General features: G+C 40.2%; 2 protein-coding genes, 1 long non-coding RNA gene and 2 pseudogenes across 5 annotated transcripts; 3 read left to right on the plus strand and 2 right to left on the minus strand.

The window, feature by feature from the left end:
- Positions 1-265: 265 nt before the first annotated feature.
- LOC143629205 (7-deoxyloganetic acid glucosyltransferase-like) lies at positions 266-2,511 on the plus strand (annotated as a pseudogene).
- A 651-nt stretch (positions 2,512-3,162) lies between these two features.
- LOC143629242 (putative ubiquitin-conjugating enzyme E2 25) lies at positions 3,163-3,984 on the minus strand. The gene has a single exon (XM_077098565.1). It carries the CDS (start codon positions 3,982-3,984, stop codon positions 3,163-3,165), a length of 822 nt encoding a protein of 273 aa, XP_076954680.1.
- Positions 3,985-5,201: 1,217 nt separating this feature from the next.
- LOC143629206 (uncharacterized) lies at positions 5,202-8,323 on the plus strand. Of its 2 annotated transcripts, XR_013152910.1 has the most exons (4): positions 5,202-5,336; positions 7,130-7,176; positions 7,708-7,766; positions 7,987-8,323. It is a non-coding gene; the product is annotated as an uncharacterized LOC143629206 (long non-coding RNA). The 2 variants fall into 2 exon arrangements; XR_013152909.1 differs by having other exon boundaries at positions 7,708-8,323.
- Positions 8,324-10,180: 1,857 nt separating this feature from the next.
- LOC143629272 (7-deoxyloganetic acid glucosyl transferase-like) lies at positions 10,181-13,080 on the plus strand (annotated as a pseudogene). The gene is made up of 3 exons (XR_013152923.1): positions 10,181-10,264; positions 10,996-11,514; positions 11,599-13,080. The product of XR_013152923.1 is annotated as a 7-deoxyloganetic acid glucosyl transferase-like (transcript).
- Positions 13,081-13,651: 571 nt separating this feature from the next.
- LOC143629273 (UDP-glycosyltransferase 76B1-like) lies at positions 13,652-25,090 on the minus strand. The gene is made up of 2 exons (XM_077098585.1): positions 24,403-25,090; positions 13,652-14,736 (listed from the first exon to the last, which is right to left on the minus strand). The coding sequence occupies exons 1-2, from the start codon at positions 24,899-24,901 to the stop codon at positions 13,862-13,864; spliced, it is 1,374 nt and encodes a 457-aa protein (XP_076954700.1). The 5' UTR covers positions 24,902-25,090; the 3' UTR covers positions 13,652-13,861.
- Between the last annotated feature and the right edge of the window lie 1,367 nt (positions 25,091-26,457).

Genomic DNA, 26,457 nt, shown 5'->3' on the forward strand with positions numbered 1-26,457 from the left:
AAATGACATACTCTATCACAACATTTCAACTAAGTATTAATTACCTCTACAAAACCAAGTGTTTGATCTATTTCTAGAACACGTTTTAATAACATAAAATTATTGGCTTGTTTTGAAACTTAACATTGTTTTCACTGTTTTTCTACCTAGTACATTACTAAGTATGTTTTGTTAAATCAAAGTCAATACCCCTACACCAAATAATTACCATAACGTGCTTAATTATTGTCACATTGACCCGATGGAGTGGATACTCCGAATCAAATTTAATATAATGAAATGACTTGTTTATTCAAAGAAAGATCTTTTACATGATTTAAGAGATTTTTTTAAAAGATATTATTTTTCAAAAACTATTTTGGTATTCCAATTATAAAATTCCAAACTCAACCACTAAAAAATGTTTCTTATGAATAACTTTGTAACATTTAAATCAAACTTAACATAGTTTGAAAAAACAAAGTAAAATGCTTCCTCACATCCTCGTCTTCCCATCACCTATTCACTCAACATTAAACACCATATTCGATTTAGCAGAGCTCCTTTGCCTTGCGAGTGCCGACGTCACCTTTCTCGTTACTCCCTACACCCACCGCCTCCTCATCCGCCACGCCAACGTCGAGTCTCGTTTAAACCCATACTCAAACATCCACATTCACACCATCTCCGATGGACTTCCACTAGATCATCTACTATCCGATGGTTCTAATCCTATAGAGTTGTTGGACTCTATGGAGACATTGACCAAACCGATATTCAAAGACTTGTTGACTTCTGGAACGTTGACTTCTGACGAGCGTGGACCGGTTAGTTGTATTGTTTTTGATGGATTCATGACGTTTGTGTACGATGTCGCTAAGGAGGTACAAGTTCCTGTTATTTCTGCTTTGGCATTTAGCCCTTGTTCCCTTTGGATTCTTTCTAATCTTTCTAAACTAACTGGTGTGGGTGAAGTTTCCGATTCGATCATAGAACACGTTCCCGGTTTGGATGGGATTCTCACCGGAGGTGATCTTGCAAACATGTGCCGTGAATGGGCCCATTCTTCCAAGGTTGGCATAACAGGTTAGAAACGACATATAAGACATGATACGATTACTTGTGGTGTTAGACACGAACAATACATGATGACTAGTCATGTCATTTTTTTTTCAAACAAGAACAATAACTTGTTTAGAAACATGTTACAAGACAAGACCTGTTTCGTGTCCTCTTTAGTAAAATGATAAATATCACATGTGTAGTGATACAAAAGTTGCCAAAAAGTTCATAAAAATCTTAATTAATAAATAATCTTTTAACATATTTGAAACAAATTCATAGAAGTTTAAAATCAGATCATAACATCCATGAAGTAGAGCATATATTTTATTTTTTTCAATTAAAAATATATAAACATGTTTAAGTCGTTATTGGGTTAATAATAGGTGTTTTTAACATGTTTAAGCACAGAGTTAAACATATCTTAAACACGTCGACATATTTAAGACATAAACATGTTAAGCCCAAACACAAACTTATTTAACTATGTGTCATTACGTGTCGTGTTAACAGATTCGTGCAACCTGTATCCTTCCACTGAGCATGTTAGGAAACTAATTAAAGAGCTTTCTCGAGCCCATGGGCTTATTCTCAACACCTTTAAATCATTAGACGGATCCATACTTTCTAAAATCCGGTCCATTTGTCCAAACCTTTATCCCATAGGCCCAATTCATACACACCTTGGGGTTAGGCAAGAGGCCGAACGATTGGAGCCATTGTTGAACTATTCGCGTGAAGAAAACAACAAGTGCATCAATTGACTAGACTCTCAACAACCCAAATCTGTTATTTATGTAAACATTGAAAATCAAGCACAACTCGAGTGGGTTCAAACCCGTGAGCTTTGGCATGGTTTGATGAATAGTGGGGAGAGGTTCTTATGGGTGAAAAGACCCGAGTCTATACTTAAAGAGGGTAAAGTCCCACCAAAGATCCTTAAGGGGACGAAGGAGAGGGATTGCATTGTTGAATCGGCTTCAAATGTGCAAGTATTGGCTCATAAAGCCATTGGTAGGTTATTGACTTGTGGTCAATGGGACTCGATCACTCAAGGGATTGTTGAGGGTGTGCCAATAATATGTTGTCTGTCATCTTTGGATCAACAAGTGAATAGCAGAGTTGCCAGTAAAGCATGGAAGATCGGGTTAGATGCAGAATGGAGATGGGAGAGAAACATAATCGAGAAATTGATAAAAGATGTTATGGGATTGAAGAGCGAGTTAACTGAAAAAGAAAATAAAATGAAAAATTTGGGTAGGAAAAGTGTTAGGAAAGGTGGATCATCTTACGTAAAGTTGGATCATCTAATAGTTGATGTTAGATGCATGCATCATTAGCCTAATGTATTGAAGAACCAAATCATTTTGTCATTTCATATTTATAACTTAGCTAGTTTCTCATGTGCAACGTGTTAAAATCTAGACTTGTCTATAACTTTAATTTAATTTAATGATGAATATAAAAATGCGGTCTATGAATTTCTCTTTTATTTTTTAAACAAAGGGCTATGATAGTCAATTTATAGTTTTTTAATCATTTAACAAAACTTTTAATTAACATCGACATCACGAACAAAACACATGTTAACTTTGCGATATTTGTGATATTTTTTATATTTAGTATTAAGGAATAAAAGATGATTTTCAACAAACCTCATAATGTTATAAACATATAATATTGTGGTTATCAATACATAATATATATTAGCTTTCTCCCTAAGTTCTCCTACCCTATATATACATGTCATGTATTTCTTTGTAATACACACATATTAATGAAATCTCCATCTTTCTCCCTATATCTCATTGTCATATTGTTTTAGCTATTAGGCTTGTTTCACAACACGTTATCAGCACGATTAAAATGAATCCAGGATGGTTGGAGTAAGGTCTAGATCAAGAACCAAACAAGACAAAATATTCAAAACAGGCATGACAAAAAAAAGACAGAAAACTAGCAGGTTCACTTGGCCATACACAAAACACAATTAATTGCTTGCCTGCTTGTGAATTTGAACAGAAAAGATAGACAAAATAAACTTAAACCTGTTAGACTCTTCTGCGGGCTACGTCACGGGGGGGTATCGCAGCATCCTTTTTGCCGCCTCTGCAAGCTACATCACAAGGGGGTATGTCCATCATCCTTTTTGCCTCTTCTGCAGGCTACATCACAGGGAGGTATTACGGCATCCTTTTTTATTATGTTGGCCACATCATTGGAGGGGGCTATTTTGGCAAGGGGCAGTGCCTTTATAGCATGGTAAGCTTCACGTGCTCCGTGTGTCAAGTATATATATCCAAGATCCAACATGGGTAAAGTAACAACCTCCCGAAACTTAATTGAACTGCAGCTCCCCTTGTTACCCCCGACCTGCAGACCCTCCCTATAAGCTTTGCAAGCCATTATAATATCAGCCATACGATTGCGAAAATGCCCGGCTACAAAATCCTCAAAGTTCTTGGGTGGGTTGCGAATGGTTTCAATCATTGTCGAGAGTGATTTTGGCAGGATGTTCTCGTTGTATAATAAAGATAAGTATTCTGCAGCCGCGGTGGGTACAGAATCTAGAAATCCAGGTTGGTTGAAGAAAGGCGGTGCACTCAAAACCGTATCCCGCAAGGAGACCAGAAAATCATACACAGTTTCTTCCACAGGCGGCCAGAGTGACAGGTACCGAAACTGCATTGATCCGACAAGGCACATGCGAACTTCACCACACTCGAACAGATGGGGGTTGATACCCAAACCAGCAGAGTGATAGCGCACAAGAGGCTCCTCAAAAGGATAATTGGGCGGGAAGTACATATCAAAGAAGAAGAGACCATCATGATACGGAGCTCCAATGATAACAGCTCTTAAAAGATCCTTCCTCGATTCATAAGCCCTGACAAATATTGTGTCAGGTAATCTATCTTTAAGAACATTCCACTCATACTCCATCCTTGCAGCCCAACAATCTGTTTCCTCCACTGGCAAAAAGATGATCTGAATGGTCCCCGACCTTATCAAAGCGTTTGAAGTTTTTATACCTTTTGTAAACATCTTCATCATCAAATCTTGGACAACGGACGCCTGCCTGAAAGCAGGTCATCTGTTGGGATAATTCCAGAAACCAAGGGCAGCTGCCTTGGGGTTTCTTTTTATTGTAAAAGCCGAAAGAACCATAAAAGCGTATCCTCGTCTGCCAGGTAGGGGACATGTAATCCAAAATATCCTCACACAGTTTGTCCACTGCATCAATGAGGTCTTTTAAATTTTCCTCTCTCGCATCATTGACCGCTTTTTCATCTGAACATACGGCCTTCTTTCTTTTTCTTTTCCTCCTATCATCGAATGGAGCCGAAGACCTAATTTCCATACTCTCCTACCAAACGATTTTCCTAACCGCTATTTGAGATAGATGCGAGGTGCGACGGCATAGGAAAAACCTAGCGTCTTCTTAGAACCCGTGTATCAATCAATATATCTATTCCAATGATCTGTATAATTTATTTTAGTTTTAAAAGCTTTTGCCAGAAAAAGAAGATTTATTCCATCTGATTTTTATATGTCCGTGATATAAAAAATTAAGAAAATAAACTCTTAATATTCTCATAACCTTTTAGGGAAGAAACTATTTTCTTCAAAATAGGAATAAAATTGAAGTTTATAGTGTTATACAAGTAATTTAAAATGATAATTTATGTAATCATGGTGGCCTTGGACCCATGGAGACCACTATTTTGTAAGTTATTGTTCTTTCTCCACTATATTATCTTCACTAGTGGTTAGCCAACCACGTTTCGTGATGACACTATTTGATGTAAATACGCAGCCGACGATAAAACATAAAAGCAATGTTTATGCTTTTTAAAAGTTAAAAAGTAATCATAAATGTTTTAAATATTGGATATTATCGATCTCCGGTGAAGTGATGCTCCCACATATGCTCTTATTAGAATTCAAATAGCAAGTGATAAAGTAATACAATTATAGTTAACAGTCACTACTAGAAAAAAGGCCTTCAATGACATGCGCACAATGACACGCGAAGATTTATGACACGCAAATGCGTGTGTCATTAAAAATCCGTCAATTTGCAGTCGGATAGGGTTCAATCGGCCACGGCCGTGTAAATTTGAATCAACCCGTGTAATACACGGGTTCAATCGGATAGGGTTCAGTCCACGATGCTACACCACCACGGCACGTTCAATTTGCAGTCGGATAGGGTTCAATCGGCCTGAAGGATTATTTGAAGTAAAAATTTCAGTCTATTGAAGGATTATTTGCAAGATTTCATCTCTAGTGAGGTATATACCTTCAATTTTTCATTGTTCTATTGTTAATTGGCTAGGGTTTAATGGACTGTTAATATAAGGTTTGCTTTCAAATCAAGTTACAGATTGCGTGCCAAAACATCACCTTTTGTTTTCTGAATGCTGAGTATAGAAATCATGCTTAATAACGAGGAGCATTAGGGTTTGAGCATGTAATATGTAAAGGTTTTGATAGTTAATTAAGTATGCTTGGATATTGGTGTTGTGCAATTGAATTTTGTATGCCTGCTACACGATTATCCCAAAATGCAAGTTATAGAAGCATATGATTTGTGTATGATTTACTACGTGGTGTTGTACTTGGTATAAATTTATCATTTAGGTATAAAGTGTGACACGTAAAAGTTTTGGTCAGCACACGCAGGTCAGTTGCAAGTCGGCACAGTTTTGGCTTTTGCTGATGCTGAACCAACAGTAAACAGCGCTTATAGGTCAATTGTGGTCGCGGGTCAGCACACATAGGCCAGAATTTTTGACATGTCAGAATTTTTAGTCAACGCACGCGGTTTTGGCTTTTGCTGATGATGAGCCAACAATAAACAACACACGCAGGTTAGTTAGCATGCAAACAACTCTGTGATCTGAAATCGATTAAACTGAATCCAAAGCTGCTTTGAAATCTGCTGTCAAAACACTAAATTGCCAATGGTAATCAATAATTTATTTATCTGCAGGCTGTAGTACCAAATACTAACTTTCAATTTTAACTAATTTACACAAAATAAGTTTTAACCTGCTTCTCCTATTCTATTATTTCCCAAATTACCCTTGTTCAGTTGTTGGGATGTTCATCGGGTCAACCCGTTCGGGTTAATCAAGTCGGGTTATTCGGGTTTTCTAAGAAAAAACTTACCCGTAACCCGACCCTATTAAGGTTCGGGTTTGTCGGGTTTGGGCCAGTTAGGCTTCGGGTTAATAGGGTTGGCTTAGTCAGGTTAATCTCGTTTTAAGTTAATACATATGTGAATTAAAACGTTCAATATTACGCCCCCCTTGAGAACTAGGGATTACCATAAAAAAAAAGAATAGACTAGTAGAAGCTTTACTAAATGGGTTGATTAAGATATGCATTTCAACCACCAAATTAAGTAACTGACTCTTATTTATGTTTTATAAATGTGATTAATTGATCTGCCACATTTATGTTTTAACATAATATGTTTATGTGTTGTGCAAATGAAACTTACAGTGTATATGTTCATATGTGCCTAATCATTATCAACATCTCGATAGGTTAATTTAGGTCATTTACAAAATCTAATTTGGAAATAAGTCTATAAAATGTATAACTATGATCTTTAATAGCATTCTAGTTACAACGAACAACATGAACAAAAATCTCTATCTATATATTATATAATAACTAAAGAATATATACAAAAACTAAAGAATATAGTTAGTATATGTGGTATACCATAACTGACCTTGGGTCACAAATTGTCAATATGCAACCATAAATGACTTTTGCTGCAAATTGTTAGGCTGACAAAAAAATTAGTTGTCCAAAAAGTAAACAACGTGCGCAAGTCAGTTGCGGGTCAGTGCGCGCTCGCAGTTTTGTAAACAACAGTGCAGATTTGTAAACAACGCACACAAGTCGGTGCACGCTCGCAGATTTGTAAACATGTACGATTGAAGATATGTATTAGACCAATGATGTTTTGTGTATCATTGTATGTAGTTAAGAAGTTGTATCCTCATAATAAGCAAAATCATGGATGCATAGATGTAGACTGACTTTTCTCTCTTTGTGTTGCGTTGTGCAGATTTAATATCAGCCTTTGTACAATGTTGCAAGTTGTACTTCTTTAAGGTAAATGTTATGGAAACCGTTAAAAGTAGATGTAATTATAAACTGGGTTTCGGTTCAGTCTCTACCGAACTGAATTCGTTAAAGACCGAACCGAATTCGTTTTAAGACTGAACCGGAAACTGAATTCGTTATGTGATTTATAGTTCTCGGTTACGGTTCATAATATGTGAATCTGGTTGAAAGCTAATAACAAATAATGATTATTCAAGTTTCTTCTTTACTAATAGCCAGTAACAATTTTAATCAAGTTTCACTTTTTGGTTCAATCTTAAACCAAAACTGAATACGTTCAGTTGCATCTAATGAGTAAAAATCTTTATTTTTTACTTTAATCAGCTTTTAGCTTGGTAACATATGCTAAAAAATAAAGAAATAAAATTTGGTGTATATTATCCGCTTTCAAATCGGTTCAACAAAAAATGTACCAACCCAGAGCCGTTAAAATCAAACCTAATCATAATTAAGTTTTCAACTTAGTCTAAACCAAAACAGAATTCGTTAGCTGGTGTTTTGTTTTTCGTTTTTTTGTAGGTTTTCACTTCAGCTTGTATTTGTTGAGAGTTGCAGCCATTGCAGTTAAAGGTAAGCCGGTAGTTGTGTTACAATATATATAAAATATAGAATGTCTTTAAAAATATTTGCTAGACATATAATCTCTGCTGTACTTTGCACTCATAAATGATAGTAACTTATTAAAAGGTTTTGCACTCGTATATGTTGGACATACCTCTGAATTCTATTACTATATTGGGAAACTGGTGTGCCGGATGCCAAGAGCTCTAACATTTCTTTTGTTTATTTTTTTCTCAGTTTGGAGGAAGTGAAGATGAACGGATAATGCTGACATTGAAGGAATTCAAGACAAACAGTCGAGTTTAGGGGCAACCTTTATTTTGCGGTGATATTTTGTATCGACAAACATTATTTTTGTTAACTTTGAAATATTTGTTAATATATTTGAATGATGATTTCTATATTATGAATGTATTGTTTTGCTTATGTATTTTATTTTGTATTTTTTAGAATTTGTCATTTATTGTAAAAATTAATAATTTACGAAAAAATATATTTTTAAAACACCTAAAATCATGACACACATCGATGCATGTCGTAAACGTTCGTCGTAGTCGTAATTGTGTGTCATAAACGCGTGTCATAGAAGATGACAAACTAAATTCATGTCATCTTCATTTTATGACAGGAGCTTCAATGACACTCATTTGAGTGTCATATATACCCTTTAATGACACGCAATGCATGTCATTAAAGGTGTTTTTTCTAGTAGTGAGTAGAACTTTCATTTAAGCTACTTTTATTTGAAACTCAAAGATTTTGCTTTTGATAGAGCAAAACATCATTATAAAACTCATCAGAAGCCAAATTTTGATTCTTAAAACAATAAAAGGACTAATGTTGGGCAATCTCATAGTGAGACGACCCATGTCTATGCTTAAAGATGGCCAAGTCCCACCAAAGATCCTTAAGAGAGACGACCCAGGTCTATACTTAAAGATGGCCTAGTCCCACCAAATATCATTAAGGGGACGAAGGAGAGGGGTTGCATTGTTGGATAGGCTTCAAATGTGTAAGTGTTGGCTCATAAAGCCATTGATGGTTCTTGACTTGTGGACAATAGGACTCGATCATTCAAGAAATTGTTTTTTTTGGGTGGGTGGGGGGGGGGGGGGTTGCCAACAATATGTTGTCCGTCCTCTTTTTGATGAAGAAGTAATACAGGGTATGAGTAAATCATGGAAGATCGGTTTGGATGAGGAGTGGATACGAGAGAGAAATATTATCGAGATAATGATAAGAGATGTTAAGAGATTGAACGTAGAGTTGATTGACAATATAGATAAAATAAAAAATTTTGGTTGGAAAAGTGTTAAGTCAAGTTGGATCATCTTAGCCTAATGATAATGATAACAGATGTTATGGGAGAGAAACGTAAGCGAGAAATTGATAAAAGATGTTATGGGATCGAAAGGTTAGTTAATTGACAAAGCAAATAAAATGAAAAATTTGGGCATGAAAAGTGTTAGGAAAGGTGGATCATCTTACGTAAAGTTGGACCATCTAATAGTTGATGTTAGATGCATGCATCATTAGGATTAGCCTAATGTATTGAAGAACCAAATCATTTTGTCATTTGATATTTATTACTTGGCTAGTTTCTCATGTGCAACGTGTTAAAACCGTTGGATCATCTAATAGTTGATGTTTATTGTATGCATCATTAGCCTAATGTATTGAAGAACCAAATCATTTTGTCATTTCATATTTATTACTTAGATAAATGTGTTAAAAACTTAAAACCGTAGGCTTGGCTAGTTGGCTTACCTATAACTATATTAAGTCGAGGATGAAAATAAAAATGCACTCTATGAGTTTTGTCTTTTTTTAAACGAACACATGTTAACTTTAACAATATTTCTAATTTTTTTTTTATGTTTAATATTTAGGAAAAAAAGATGAAATCTCAACAAACATCGTAACTCATAATCTACCGTATAATTTACTTTAGTTTTAACAGCATTTGCCAGAAAAAGAAAAGATTTATTGGATCTTTATATATATTTTTATAAATGGTAGAGGATCTCACATGTAAACCTACTTTTTCGAGGTCATGTCCAAGGTCGACTCTTCGACAGCCGTGAGACCGTTCCCCATGATGCGCGATAACCGGTTGGAATCCGTAAACTATAGGCCCCTGGATGGAATTCGTCCCTTCGCCTATATGTCATTTTAAGCTGACCCAAATAAAAACCAAACTTGCATCTCCACATACCACTAGACCAAATTGTCAGAACATCTATGATTTTTATATGTCCGTGATCTAAGGAATTAAGGAAATAAACTCATAATATTCTCATAACCTTTTAGAGAAACTATTTTCTAGTTTCTACAAAATTAGGAACAGAATTAAAGTTTATCGTGTTCTATAAGTAAAAAAATAATAATTTATGTAATCGTGGTTCCTTGGACCCACCCAGGCAGACCACTATTTATTAAGTTTCTGGTCTTCATTCTATTCTTCTTCATTTTTAAGGATTCCACTTATATTAATCTGGTGCGTTGAATCCTCCAGGTAACCTCGGTTTTCAGTTATAACATTTATTTAGTTAATAAGATGATTATTTAATTTAATGATTTGCTAGTTCTATGCTTTTTGGTTAAACTTTAATCAATCAAGCTATTCCTTCTTCGAAGCATTATAGTCAATCTAAACATACCAGTTAGTTGCTTTTAGTTAGTGCTTTAAATTACAGATTATAATCAGATCCATATATCAAATATGCTAGATTTTAACCGCAAGCTCTATAGATATTGTGTGATTTAGGGGTGTGCAAAGTCAACTCCGTTCGATTATGGGGGCTTAACCATAACCGAATGGTCGGTTAACTGTCAGTTATGGGTCGGTTTTGGTTAAGTTCGGTTAATTGTCCAATGTATTTTTTATGTGTTTTCTTTTTATTTTGTTTTAGTTGATATTGGTTTGGTTATGGTGTTCCATAAATTTAAATGCGAAGTTGAAATAGATTTATAAAAGACGGAAATAGAGGTATAAAGGAAACACATAAACATACAAGGTTTGACTTAATTCTGATAACGGAGACACATTAATCGTACCCGTAATCGAATGGTCGGTTAATCATATTCACTTAACCATGACCGTCAGTATTGTTCGGTTATAGAGTGAGAACTGATAACCATATAATCTGTATTAAGAGTGATTAAAAACATTAATGCAAAAAAGTACTAGATTTAATTTCTTTAAATCAATTTTGGATTTGTGACTTGTGGCATTAACTGAAACAGTTTGAGACATGGATCAACAAACACTCCCACCTCATGTATTAATATTCCCATTACCATTACAAGGCCCAGTTAACTCCATGTTCAAGCTAGCCGAGCTTCTATGCTTATCGGGCCTCGACGTCACATTCCTAGTCACCGATCATATCCACACCCGGCTCCTCAAATATTCCAACATCCAATCCCGCTTTGATGCGTACCCTGGCTTCCATGTAGAAACCATATCTGATGGCCTTCCAGAAGACCACCCTCGGTCCGGTGCTCAGCTTATTGACATGTTTGACTCTTTGAAAGTCAAAACCAAGATCTTTCTTAAAGAGTTGTTGACATCCGGGAAACTGAATTCGGAATCACGACGACCTGTAACGTGTATGATTTCGGATGGGATTATGGGGTATACTTGTGATGTTGCTAATGATGTGGGATTACCTGTTATATATGTCCGTACGATCAGTGCTTGTTGCCTTTGGGTTTTCTTTTGTCTTCCAAAGCTTACTGAATCGGGTGAACTCCCATTTTCAGGTTCGTTATTAGTTATCGCTTATCGACGTTTTTAAATTTCCTAAACAAGATTTTATATTAATTTAGTTAATTGCTTTCTAGTAGATGATGATTTGGACACGCCAATAAAGAGTATACCGGGTATGGAAGGCTTCTTTAGGCGGCGTGATCTTCCAATGTTTTGTCGTTCGGGTGATTTATCAGACCCGAACTTGAACCTGTACCTACCTGAAATAACAGAAAACTCACGAGCCCATGGGCTTATACTTAACACGTTTGATGACTTAGAAGGCCCGATACTGGCCCAAATACGTGCATACTGTCCAAATCTATACACAATTGGCCCGCTTCACTCGCATCTTAAGTACAGGCTAGCGGGCCAGTCGTCCTCACCACAGCCTTCTTCAAACAGTCTGTGGAAAGAAGATATGAGTTGCATTACATGGTTGGACTCACGACCACCGAAGTCGGTTATTTATGTTAGTTTTGGAAGTCTATGACAAAGGAGCAATACATGGAGTTTTGGTATGGGTTGGTGAATAGTGGGTCCCGTTTCTTGTGGGTCATTCGGCCTGACTCGATTACTAATAATCCAACTGAGGTCCCGTTAGAACTGGCTAAAGGGACCGAGGAGAGAGGGTATATAGTCGAGTGGGCTCCACAGGAGGAGGTCTTGGCTCATGGAGCGGTGGGTGGGTTTTTAACGCACAGTGGGTGGAACTCGACTCTGGAGACTGTGATTGAAGGCGTGCCAATGATTTGTTGGCCTTACTTTTTGGACCAACAAGTGAATAGTAGGTTTGTGGCGGAAGTGTGGAAGTTGGGGTTGGATATGAAGGATACTTGTGACCGAGTGATTGTCGAGAAGACGGTGAGAGATTGATGGATACTAGGAAAGACGAGTTTAGGAAGTCGGCTGATGACATGGCGAAATCTGCAAAAGACTGCTTGATGGAAGGTGGATCCTCTTATAGTAATTTGGAGCGTCTAATTAACGACATTAAAGCAATGAAAACACATGATCGTCTTATGGTATGAACTTTAGCCTTGTGTTAAATGAAGCTTGTATGCAACATGACATTTCAATCTTTATTTTTGTTTTGTAACCGAATCTAAACCTTGTAACGCTACGGATGTTACTATTAATAAAAATCTGAACCATTGGTTTTGTGCCACATGTTTTACATATATATTATATGCATATAGTGCAGAGAGCATAACAAAAGTGAAAACCAGCGGCAGCGGTTGCCCTCTCTACCTCCACGGGTCCACAAAAGAGGTCCAGGATTCCAGTCTCCTCTCGGTTCATATCAAAAGAGGTCCTGGATTCCAGTCTCCTCCCGGTTTGTCTCGTTATCCAACATAACTCCTACATTCCAAACATCTGTTACGTATCTTGCATTAATCCGTTGATCATAAGAACAGGTTAGCGCGCAGATCAAACACTCTTCTTTGTGAATGATAATAAGTGACTGAATCAAATGCTGATATCCCATTGAGTTGACATATTATTCGCTAGTATTTTGGTTTGTAAATAGTTACATATCTTGTTGTGATATTAGATACAAACACACTTTTAGACGTTTACAGATGGAACCGGGATCATATACGAAACACTCTTAACATGAGAATCCATTGAAGTCCACTGAATTTCCAACTATGTAGTTAATATCGGCGATATATCGGTGGGATATTGGTGATATATTTGTTATTGGTCCCCAAACAAAATATCGGTTCAAGTATCGGCTAGGAGTAAAAAATTTGTGGTGTTTGTATTAATTGACTTATTTGACAGTTTTTAAATTTCAATGCCCCATTCGGTTTTCGTTATAAATTGTTATTTTCAACCTTTTGAATACAGAGACTTAACTTAAGCAGAATCATAAAACTCCATCATAATTAGTTCTATAATCTATATTGATCATAACAAAGGTTGATCAGGAGAACGCATTAGCCTAAGTTGTGTTAGTGAGACAATGAGCTATTGGATTCAAGCAATAGGCATAGCTTATTTGATATCGTTTAACCGATATTAAAAATTTGGGTTGTTACAGTATGATTGTTTATAGTACAAAGTTTGAGTTAAATTCATTGTTGGTGTTATTACAATCAGTTCGAGTTTTTATCATTAATAAACTAATGTTCAACCAAGGATTCAGTACAACATCAAGCTTTTATCATTCAGAAATACCAAATACATAAGCACAAATTAAGAACGAAATCACTTGTATTTTTTATATATTTGAAATTAAATTCCACTAGAGATACAATTCTTTCATTCACTACAACTCTCTAGTTACATGAACATAATCATTTATTGTGTTTTTGCTCTTGGAAATATGGAGCTGCATGTCTGATTTTTTCAAAATCAGAACGATGAAATATAATCGACCAAGTTGTTTAATGACTGAGACGAAGAGCCACCTTCTTCAAGTGAGAGGTTTAACTTCTCCTTAAGACAACTTATTCTCTCACGCATTTCCTCTCCTTCTTTGTCCATCATTACTCGTTTAATAGCCTTCTCGATTCCCACACTTTCAAACCCATCCTCCAACAAAACACCAATCTTCCAAACTTCACTCACATGTCTTGCATTTATTGGCTGGTCACCAAAACACGGAGAACAAATCATGGGAACTTCTTCGCATATACTCTCCATTGTTGAATTCCATCCACTGTGAGTCCAAAAACAACCCGTTGCAGGATGACCTAGTACTTCTTGTTGGGGAGACCATTTCACTATCCGTCCCCTATCTCCCATTCTTTCTAGGAAGTTTTCAGGTAATGCTTCAAGCCATTCTGAACCAATGACGATTCCAGGTCGGACCACCCACAAAAATGGTAAACCGATATTATCCAACCCATGTGCCACTTCTTGAAATTCTGACTCGGTTATATGTGCAACACTTCCAAAGCTAACATATATTACTGACTTGGGAGGTTGTTTGTCTAGCCACGAGAGAACAGTTCGGTCTTGCTCAATCAAGCTGCTTGAAGATGCTGGGAAATATTTATGGAATGGACCTAAAGTGAAGCTTGGAACCGGAAAATCTTGGGAGATTGTTTCTAGAGCAGATTCTTCGAGTTCTTTGAAGGTGTTCCATATTATTCCTGATGATGCTTTCATCTGATTAAGCATGTTGGTGAGAAAGTCTCCCATGCTTTGTGGGTAGTTTGTCATCTTTATAATGTCTTTGATTCTCAGAAGTGGATATTCCGGTACAGATGCTTCATAATCTGAGTCTGGAAAACGTCAATCTAACATTTAGAGTGTATCATATAATTTATGTATTAATTTTAGCAACTCATGCAACTAGGATAATTTTAGCAACTCATGCAAAAAAAAATAATAATAATAAAATTATGTATTAATTTTAGCAACTCATGCAACTAGGATAATAAAAAAGTAGTAACGTTTGAAAAAAAGAAAGAATAGATTGGATATATTAATATAAGCCACCACAGGTTTATTACATGTTAACAAATCTTTTAGTTGAAGAAAACTAGCAATAGATGTTATTTCTTAAATGCCAGTGGATCTAGCTAGTTTGTAGATGTAGCTAAATTGGCCCGTTATATATGCAACTTAGTAAACTGAATTGAACCATAAGCAATTTTTTTTATCTGAACCAACCAAGAAAATGAATAGGTCTAATATGAGTTGCTACAAAACAAGTAGTTATGTATTAAACGAACATCTGTTATAAATTAAACAATAGCATCATATATGTTATTATTACACGTACGTCATAATTTGATGGTGTGTATAAATCAAGGTTGCAAAAGTCGCTAGACGGACCTTAGGCGGCGACTGGGAAGTTGGGTGTACTCGGAGTACTCGGACATGGTAAATATAAAGAAAATTAATTTTTGGATGTTATATATATGTCAAATATCATAATTTTACTAATATTTATAACAAAATATGTTAATATCAATATAAATAAAAGAAATACATTTTTAAATAATAAAATATTCTAAAAGCCACTAATCATTAATTAAAAAAAATGATATTTGTTCGTTAATTTTATTGAAATACGAATTATGTTTTATTTATTTGAGTCAAAATCGGTCCAAGTTCACCGATAAGATGTGGTTATGGCTGATGTTGACTGAATTTGACCGATCCTTAGTAATTAGACGGATTTACAGAAACTCGCATCGGCGACATACCTTGTAGCGAGTACTCGGAGAGTACTCGGCCTTGTAATCTTACTTTTACAACATTGGTATAAATTAATAAGATATCATTGCATGAGATGTAAACATTAGTATAATATGATGGATATTAAAAATAGTGCATATGAAACGAAATATGACCAACGTACCTTCTTTTGTCAAGTGAAGAAACACTAATCGGCCCCCGGGCAGATTACGGATAATCTGGGGGTTAGATAGATGTTTCCCACGAGGGGTTAGATCCTGCAAAGATGGTTCTTCTGATAACCTGCAAAACAGACACCGTGAGCTCGTCACTGAGAAGGGGGGTTCCTCCTTGTGACCACCCTCCGGCGTGAGAATCAGACTAGATTGCTCTTGAATATAAGTATATATTAAGAGATTGCTAGAGCAGATATCAGGTATAATATGTAAGATACAAGATAGTATATGATAAGATGAGATGATCATACCATTTGGGGTATTTATAGCCGAAGGTAGGTTTCCAAGAAGGTATAGCCGGCTGAATAGTATTCCTGTTCTACCAACTGTGGCCTACGCACGTGCCATGCTGGTAGTTGGTGGGTAGGCAGCGGCTGACAGTGACCAGGCCTGCTGTGTACTATTCCTTTTCCACCAACTGCCGGCTATGCACGTGGTATGACAGGAGTTGGTGAGTAGGCAGCGGCTAATAGTGACATACAGTACAAGAGCATGCTGCTCGCCATACTGTTGTCAATGAGCTGTCGTATCTTTGGTCCGATCTTTTGCCCATACCTCGTCAGGTACAGTACAAAAGATCTTCCCGTATCGTACGGACTGGCTTATTTGGGCGGGAGTATTCCCCCTCCCGCCTTTGTGCGGGATTGTTCCCGGCTTTGCTCATTCCTTCAGGTGACAACTGAATTATTGAGAGCTAAGTGCCTTGTGCGTGTAGCCTTGCTGCCCGGGTGGCCTTCCCTGATGGCTTGTATCCGCAGCTGCGGGAACAGGCGGAGTACTTCACCATTGGGAGGCATTTCCTGCGGGAACAGCTTGCGTACTGCGCGTAAGGACGTCACGTCTCTGAGCATGGTGGGTCCTGCGGATCCAGTTGGTTTCTGCGCAGACGTCTCTCTTCAAGGTCAGTCCTGCGGGTCCAACTGGGCTCTGCTGGGACCTACCTCTTCAAGTCCCCCCCAGTCCAATGTTCTTCTCATGAATGTTTAATAAAGTGAGGTGAACTTTTGGACTTAAGCAAAGGGTTTTGAAAAGGGTTTAGTTTTAAGGTTTTCCATGGGGATTCTTCCCGCGGAAGTCCTTATGTCACTTGCAGAAATTCCCGACTTTCCTGCTTGATCTTTGGGTATGATGCGGGTAGGTCTGTAACCTCCTCGCAAGTCAGGAGTGTTGAGTCCCACTTGTGTGGATTCTCCATGAGGTTTTGGTAGTTTTGAACATAGTGATCAGTTATGTTAAAACCACCAATTCCATCTTGAAGCTTCAATGTAGTTCCCGACATTCCCGCTATGCGGGGATGTTATTTCCGTTTCCGCAAGCATTGCCCAGAAGATCCTTCTTGGTTTCAATTCCCTGCGGAGCGCTAGGTATGTGAAGGGTTTTGCCTTAACACTGTACCCGCGCTCGTCTTACGGTTACTTTACTTCCAAGGTATTCCTGGCGTCAATTCCCTGCGGGTGCTAAGTATGTGAAGGGTTTTGCCTTAACACTGTACCCGCACCCGTCTTATAGTTACTTGGTTGCCGAGGTATTCTTGGCTTCAATTCCCTGCAGGTGCTAAGTATGTGAAGGGTTTTGCCTTAACACTGTACCCGCACCTGTCTTACAGTTACTTGGTTGCCAAGGTAAGGGGTATTTTCCCGCTTACTTTTGAATCTTTTTGAATTTTTTGAAATTCGAAGAGTTGGTGAAAGGATAAGAACAGTCCAAACTACTGAAACGTCGTGCGACGGTTTCTTCTGACTGTGTCAGGACGTGCAGGAAGTTATGGTGACGTGACAGTACATGGTCATTCCATACGCTTTTTCAGGCGCGTGGGCGCGATTTTTCGGGCACGTGGCCGCGAAATTAATGGTACGCGTCCTTTCAACAGCTGTTGCCAGCTTGCTTTTTGCCACGTGTCATAGTTTCATTGCACCTTCGATTTCTCTCTCTTCCGCATTAAATTCATCGCATTAATTGCGATTAGTATATAAAGGGGGAGAGGGTCCTTTTTAATCCACACTTTCACTTTTCATCTTCAAAACGATTTCCGGCGAATACTCACATTTTCAGTCGAGCATTCTCTTGAAATCGTTCTCTTTTTCATACGTGCAGATGTCTTCTCACGATCTTGAGGCTACAACCCAGGAGGCTGGGGTGTACGCCAATGAAAAGAGTACTGCTGGTGAGTGCCAGTGTGCTCTGCCTGTCGATCTATATCAGTACATCGTCAGGAAGTTCACGCTCGAGTCCCTCGAGCCTGAGTTTCCTGAACCTCATCAGACGGTGTATGATGCCCCCAGAGGCAAGATCGGGGTATATGCCGCATTCTTTGTCTATGGGAATCTTAGGTTCCCCTTGACAAAGTTTGTGTACCGTGTCCTGGAGAGGCACGGTGTACACCTGACCGAGGTACACCCGATGGCAATCGCGAAGATTCGCCACTTCGAGTGGGTGTGCCGGATTCTGGGCGTTGAGCCCTTCGTCGACCGCCTGATGACCTTCTACTCTTGGAGGTGCATCCAGGGGTGGTATACTCTGATAACCCGGATCAAGGGTTTGAAGATTTGTGCAACCGAGCACAGTCTTCGTTCGTGGAAGCGGGAGTTCTTTTATATCTCAGCTCGCGCCATCCCCCTTGCCATGAAGTTCAAGAATGGGCAAGCACTCCCCAGCCTTCACGCCTCCAACTACCAGGAGGCGGAATGGTTCTCGAAGATATCCCGAGTCCAATCTCCGGTTTACCGCTTTGCGGAGTCCGGGATGGTGATGCTCGGGATGAGCCGGGTGTGGAAGGATGCGGAGGCGCAAAAGATCCCGATCGTCCTCGAATACGGTTTGAACTCTGTTCCTTACGGTATGCTCTGTTTACTTTGTTTATATAGGTTTGTCTTCTAACTGCTTTTCTTTTATTTCAGAGGGGAACGACTTGCAGTCGCTCCTGTATCCGCGGGAGGCTGACAGTCCCGCTCGGATGGGTACTCGTGCTCTAGATGAGAACGAGTTGCCCATCCTTGAACAGACGGCGGATCGGTTCGTGGAGATCTACCCGCCAGGCCACGAGATCCTGAGCGCCAGGCGGCCAGGTAAGGCGTTATTCAACCCTCGACCCCTCAATGCTGAAACCTCTGCTGGAATTCCTCTAATCTTGTGTTCTGATGAGGAATCCGCAGATGGTCCTCCGTTGGTGCGGAAGAAGAAGGCTGCCGGCGGGAAGGGAAAGGCGAAGGCCTCCACTGCCGATCCGGTGCCTCGGTCTGATTCAGAGACCGAGAGCGAGGAGGTGGCGGGGAACCCGGGTGGTGATAGGACCACTGCTCCGGAGGCTGCGACTGTCACCTCCGGAGAGCCCCGGATGACGACGGTGAGCGGCGTAAAGAGGCCGGCTCCATCGGGTTCGTCCCCGCCTGTCCGCACTTTTAGGCTCAAGAAAACCCGTAAGTACAAACTTCCTTTTTAACTTCATAGCTTTCCATCATTAATACTTTATCTTCTTTGTGTAGGCGTGGATGCTACCGCATTCCAGGGTGGAGCGGGGAGGAGTACCTCCGGACCCATGACGGTAGGCTTGGTCAGCCTACCTGAGGCGACGACCCAGGCGGCTGCGCCTGCTTCCGTTGGTTCAGTTGCTCACCCCTTTGAGCCAACTGTTCCAACTGTGATGACATCACCGCCGGCTGTCAGTGCCATATTTACCGCATCTTTCACTGAGCCGGCGGTTACTTTTTCTGCGCATTCCGCAGCGGCGACCACGGTTGTGAGTTCACCTCCGGTGAGTATCTACCACGGCGGCCTCCATGCCTCCGACGTCGGCAGCTACAGCCGATCCTTCAGGTATGCTTGGGGCTTCTCGCCAACCTCTGCCTCCTTCCCATCTGCCTGACCTCTTGGATGGATTTCCCTTGGGTTCAGGTGATGGGTTTGGCGGCTATCGGCCTGTTGTTGACCCTACAGGTGCGTAGGGTTTTTTTGGCCTTTTTTTTTTTTATATATCATCTTTTCCTAACTGCTTTTTGTTTTTTGCAGTGTCGGATTCCAATGAAGTGTATGTTCCACGATGGAACATCCGCCGAGGAACAACCCTTCGCACACCTGTGGAGTGCGTGGAGTGGGCTCGTCACGCAGCTCCCAGTGGTGCGTTGGGGGAAGCCATGGCTAGCTACCAGGAGGGTAGGCTAACCAATGAGCTTCGGATTCTCCCGGCCCGGATGCAGCCGCGCGTCGAGCTGCTTTGTCGTGAAAACGACAAGTTAAAAGCAGCTCGCATTCAAGAAGTAGCTCAGGCGCGGGCTGTCCGGGAGGAGAACAAGAGACTTACCGCAGTAGCTGCGGAAAAGGAGAAGGCCTTCAAGGCCCTCGAGGTTGAAGTTCAGGCCCGGCTCGAGGCCCGTTCCAAGGCTGCCCAAGCTGTTAACGAACAGCTTCGGCTGGCTAAGGAAACTGCACGGAACGCAACCGAGAGGGCCACCAAGGCTGAAGCTGTTGCTGAGCCTTTACGCCTCGAGAATGAGGAACTTAAAGCCAAACTAGAGGCGCTCCAACAGGCTCATGATGCCTTGGCGATGGAAGACGCCAAGAAGCTCCAAGAGATCTTGGACCAGAGGGGGGTGCTTGATCATACTGAGCGGAAGCTAAAGGGCGTTGAAGAGGCTGCGGCTAAAGAAGTGTTGCTTGCCAACCTCAATAAAAGTGAAGCCGAACGCGCCCGTAACCAAGCTCAAGCTGCCCTCCAGGAGGCTCTGGTTGCCAAGGAATGGCTTCTTCGAGAAGCGTTGTCTCAGGTATGTTTAATTTCATTATATCTTCACGCTTTTCTTTGTAAATAGAAAATGTTTTGATACTTGTATTCTCTTGTAGGTTGTGCATCGGGTCTTCGCGGATACGTCTTATAACGATGCTATGAGCGCAGCCCTCAACGCTTCTCATGAGGATGGGGAAAAGGCCGGCTTCCTGCTTGGTCTAGGGTTCGTTGAGAAAGGCATCCCGCCTTCCAACTTCCCTTTATTTGATGTGGATACTGAAGCTGTATACGACCAAGCAGTGAATCAGTATGCCGCCTTCCCGCATCCGGTGGTGGAGAAGGTGAACGAAGCTGCTGCTGCTGATGATGGGCTAGCTATCCTTAAAGCTTTCCTTGAACCGCCACGCTCTACTGATGGTGCTGGTCCAAGTGAAAATGGCCCTGAAGCTTGATCCTGAAGATCCCTTCCCACTGTTAGGATAGGTTTAGCTTGTATAGATTTATATTCTTGTAGGCGGGTAGTTACCCGGCCATTCTTGTAATGAATATTATGAAATATAAATCTTTGTGCGGGTAAGACCGCTACTTTCACTGGATTACTTGCTTTATAAACGTTATATGACTTACTCATGCATACTTTAGTTTAAATTAGCAATTTTCCAAGTGTTTAGAATAAGTTAACCTTTGAACGTGGTAGATAATAGGTTGAAGTTTTGCTTCCTCTTTCGTGATTGTGCGGGTAGGACCGTCACTTGCACTTAATAGGATGGCTAAACTTTACCTATATCTGACCTGCGTGGAGGTTTTCCTCATCTTTTTAGAAATTTCTAAGTGTTTAGGATAAGTTAACCTTTGAACGTGGTAGATAATAGGTTGAAGTTTTGCTTCCTCTTTCGTGATTGTGCGGGTAGGACCGTCACTTGCACTTAGTAGGATGGCTAAACTTTACCTACATCTGACCTGCGTGGAGGTTTTCCTCATCTTTTTAGAAATTTCTAAGTGTTTAGGATAAGTTAACCTTTGAACGTGGTAGATAATAGGTTGAAGTTTTGCTTTCTCTTTCGTGATTGTGCGGGTAGGACCGTCACTTGCACTTAGTCGGATAGCCAAAGTTTACCTATGACTGACCTGCGTGAAGGTTTGCCGTTTTTTGGGTTTATGCGGGTTTTGCCGCCTTCCCCACGCAACGACTTTCCACGTAATTATGCGGTGAGAACCGGCATATCAGTGTTGAATAAATTAACCGTTCGACGCGCGGTTGTTAATAGGTTACTGTTCAGTTTCCTCTCATGATTCGTGCGGATAGACCGGCACTTTCATTTAGTGGGATGACTGAACTTTACCCTTAACTGACCCGCGTGAAGGTTTGCCGTTTTTTGGGTTTATGCGGGTTTTGCCGCCTTCCCCACGCAACGACTTTCCACGTAATTATGCGGTGAAAACCGGCATCAGTTTTGAATAAATTAACCGTTCGACGCGCGGTTGTTAATAGGTTAGCGTTCAGTTTCCTCTCATGATTCGTGCGGATAGACCGGCACTTTCATTTAGTGGGATGACTGAACTTTACCCTTAACTGACCTGCGTGAAGGTTTGCCGTTTTTTGGGTTTATGCGGGTTTTGCCGCCTTCCCCACGCAACGACTTCTTTCACACTTATGTATGTGGTGAAGACCGGCATATCCGTGTGGAAAGTTCATAAGTATAAATGTAAAATCATCAGCGTCGATGTTCTAAGGAGAATCATTTCCATTAGAAGTGGCTCTGGGCCTTTTCTTTACAAATTTGGAATTGATCTACATGCAAACTGTGTAATTGAGCTCCCTTCCATGTTGTTGGGATGGGAGTCCATCGAGCCGATATGCGCCTGGTTCGGGATCTCGTTGTTTACGCAGTATGTAGTCTCCAACATTGAAGCTGCAATTTTATTCGTGTTTACCCCAACTGGGGTTCTACACGCATCAGCCTGCTCAGCGTTCATTGCGCCACGAGGTGCGCGAGCGTCCCATCTCTGACAAATGCTTCGACCATGTCCTTTACGTCTGTGCATTTTTCAGTGTTGTGGCCTTTTGTCCTGTGAAAGTCACAGTATTTGCTCCGATCAGCATTGTGACGATGTCGGATTATTGGAGCCTTTGGCCATGGGAGCTCCTCAGTGGCGAATATCTCGGTGACGCTTTTGGTGAGTGGCGTCCATCTGGAGTTCTGGTTTGACTGTACGTTATCCCTTCCGCCTAACCGATGTTGCAAGCCGGATGAGGTGTCAAAGTTTACCCTTGACTGCCAGATGCCTAGCTTCCGCTTTTTGTTTAATCGGGCGGTAAGGACGTTGTCTTCTCTTGTTTTCTGGGTGTAGAGGTTTGTGCTCTGGGGGAGATCTCTACCCAGTTGCTTCTCCGTTTCCGCAAAGCGTTTTGCTGCTGTCATGATGGCATCCCATGTGGATGGCATGCCATCTTTACCCGTTAAGGTGCGGATGAGCTCTGGGTCGTTCGCGCCCTGGATGAAAGCAGCGCGAACAAGATCTTCGCTGATATTACCCAGACTTAGCTTCTTTGAGTTGAAGCGAGTGATGAAGTTTGGCAAAGATTCATCTTCCTCTCGAATGCATTTGAGGATTGTCCATTGCTCTTCGGTATACTTTCTTTGTTGGCTGAAGTGTTGGCTAAACTTCTGTTGGAAGTCTGCCCAGTCGTAGATGTGGTTGACCGGTAGACGATCGAACCACGCTCTAGCTGGCCCAACAAGCGTCATTTGGAACATGTAACACCACGTAGGTTCCGTCCAATTACTGACGGTTGCCCCCGCTATGAATCTGTTTAAATGATCGTCTGGATCAGATATACCATCGTAAGTGCCGATGTTGGACATCTGTTTGGCACTTTTCGGGGCGATTGCTTCCGCAATGTCCCTTGCAAATTTGGACGTTCCCGCATTTGCCACAGTTGGTCTGAATGTTTTGGAGAAGTCACGTGGGTTTCCACCCGCGTTTTTTGGTTTGAAGGTTTCTCCGAAATTCCTTCTTGTTTGGAAGTCCGTTTCTTTACGCTTCCCTTTCGCCCTATGGCGAGGGTTTGCGTCGGTGTCGGATTCCTCCCGATCATCGTCCGAGGACTCGCACTCACTGCTCATGTTGAGCTGTTGAGTGCTTCCAAATTCGTCAGCCTGTTGGACGGAACGCAAGCGTTCGTCCAACTCAGCTTGGAATTCCTTCTGACGTGCCTCCGCCCACGCTTTAACTTGTTCAAGTGTTTGGCGGGGGAATCTCGTCTGTTGTCTTTCTAACTGGGTATCGGTGAATCCCAGTGAGCGATTATTTACTGCACTTGCCCCAGCTTGGGTAACTGGGGTAGTGTTCGTAAAATTTACTGCACTTGCCCCGGCTTGGGTAACCGGGGTAGTGTTTGTAAAAACTGTGTAGCCGGTATTCCCCCCAGTAGCTGGGGTTGTGGTTACCGGAGTTTCTTTAACCATCTTTCCAGAAGTTTGAAAAAACTGAAGAAATGAAGTTCTAGCTTTTATGCACGGATGGCGCCAATGAAGAAACACTAATGGACCCCGGGCAGATTACGGGTAATCTGGGGGTTAGATAGATGTTTCCCACGAGGGGTTAGATCCGGCAAAGATGGTTCTTCTGATAACCTGCAAAACAGACACCGTGAGCTCGTCACTGAGAAGGGGGGGGGGGGTACCTCCTTGTGACCACCATCCGGCGTGAGAATCAGACTAGATTGCTCTTGAATATAAATGTATATTAAGAGATTGCTAGAGCAGATATCAGGTATAATATGTAACGAAATATGACCAACGTACCTTCTTTTGTCAAGTAAAACCAATCTTTTATAGAGTTAAAGGGTAAAGCGTCGTAAGCAAGACCACAACCGAGACTGCTTGTCCTATGCACTATCCGAGGTAGCTTCAGATCATCCGCCACCGCCTGCGTGAAGTAGAAACCCCCATCCGCAATCAAACAAGCAACTTTTTCTTCACCAGGTTCTGCCAACATCCCAGCCAGACAATCTCTAAAAGGATCTACACAACTTTTATTTAGATACTCCACAAAATAAGCACCGTTTCGGTTTGTAGGCAACTGGTGAGCGATCTCCAAAAACCGGTCCTTGATGGGTTTGAAGGTGAAGTGAGGATAGTTGGAAGGGTTAGGAGAGTTGTATTCGGCATGTATAATGGTGATATTGAAACCGCGGGCGTGTAGAATGTTTGCTAACTGAAGCATGGGATTGATATGACCCTGGAAAGGTAGCGGAAACAATATTATTCTCCGAAAATCGTTAACGCTTCTCGGGGTCTCCATGCTCAGTAAGACTCAAAGAGCAAAGATTAATGAATTGTTTTTTACTAGAGTGGTTTGCATTCAGTATTATTATCAGGTCCCTCCTTTTACCAATTAAAAGTCCTTAGTTGTATACAAATTGAATTTGATAACTGACTTAATCTTCAACATTGGTGTTCTTTTTTTCAACAAAAATCAAAACAGTCATTTGACTAACTTGCCAAAAAATTAACCAATTACACGTATCCAAAAACACCCAAGTTGGCTATGTGTTCCAATCTAGATAGGCACGTAAACGAACCAAACGTAGCTTAGAACCGGTTATGAACCATTAGGCGAAAAGTTCGTTTATTTAATGAACAAGTGAGTATGAACAAAAAGTTTTGTTCAATTAGTTAAACAGAACGAACATGAAATGCTTCTTCACATTACTTTTAATTAGTTTGTTTGTTTACATTCGTTGTTATAATCTTTTTACAATTTTGGCTCATTACAACACTAAATATAATTTTAATAACTTTTTAGGGCCAACAAATGCTTCTTCACATTAATTTTAATTTGTTCTAGCTTAATTATTCTCATTCAGTTATGTGCTTCCGGTTAAATTCGTCAACCATACCCTCAATTAACGAAGTCAGTTATATATGTTAGTTTTAGAAGTCTTGTTGTAATGACAAGGATCAACACACATGGAGTTTTGGTCTAGGCTGGCGAAAAGCGGGCCCAATTTCTTGTGAGTCATATGACCTGACTTAATTAATAATAATCCATCCTAGGTCCGTAGGAATTGCCAAAAGGGATGGAGGAGAGAGAATATTTCTTCAGGTGGGCGTCACAAGAGGAGGTCTTGACTCACCGAGTGGATGAAACTCGACTTTAGAGTGTGATTGAAGGAGTGTTAATGATCGGTTGGCCTTATGTTTTAGACCAACAAGTGAATAGTCGGAGATTGGCGGTTGACATGGCGAGATTTGCAAAAGATTGCTTAATGGATGGTGGATTGTCTTATTGTAATTTAGAGTGTCTTATTGTAATTTAAACCAACAAGTGAATAGTCGGATATCGGCGGTTGATTTAGCCTTGTGTTAATTGAGGCTTGCATGAAACATGACATTTCTATCTTTATTTTAGTCTTGTAAATGAATTTGAACATAGTAATTACGGATATATTTATTAATAAGGCTGCTTGTGGTGGAGATAATTAAAGTTGTTAGTTAAAGCGTCACGTCACTGTCACATAGACATTGGAGTTTTAACTAACAATCCGGCCCCATCATGTTGTGGTTTAACTAACAATAACTAGCATTAACATATATTATGTTTTTTATTTCTATTTTTTTAAATTATACAACACCATAAAATGTAAATCAAAATACAAAACTAGTTAAATTAACATATTAAAATTAAACTAAGTACTAGCATTAACATTATATTATGTTCATTTATGTTCGTGAACTATTCGTTTAGAAGTTAAACAAGCGAATATAATCAAACACGAACATAAAATATGTGTTCGATTAAGTGTTCGTATTCGTTTGATTCGTTTACAAGCCTAAATTTATGTGACCTTGTCTGTG

Source organism: Bidens hawaiensis, unplaced genomic scaffold, assembly GCF_021521415.1.
Source record: "Bidens hawaiensis isolate Kalapana, Puna unplaced genomic scaffold, B.hawaiensis_p1.1 tig00005179_1, whole genome shotgun sequence".
Classification (NCBI taxonomy): Eukaryota; Viridiplantae; Streptophyta; class Magnoliopsida; order Asterales; family Asteraceae; genus Bidens; species Bidens hawaiensis.

Coding starts and splice junctions, on each gene's coding strand:
- LOC143629242 (XM_077098565.1), bottom strand. CDS start 3,984: ATGGAGTATGAGTGGAATGTTCTTAAAGATAGATTACCTGACACAATA.
- LOC143629273 (XM_077098585.1), bottom strand. CDS start 24,901: ATGGAGACCCCGAGAAGCGTTAACGATTTTCGGAGAATAATATTGTTT. Junction 14,737..24,402: donor GTTTTACTTGACAAAAGAAG/GTACGTTGGTCA, acceptor GACGTTTTCCAG/ACTCAGATTATGAAGCATCT.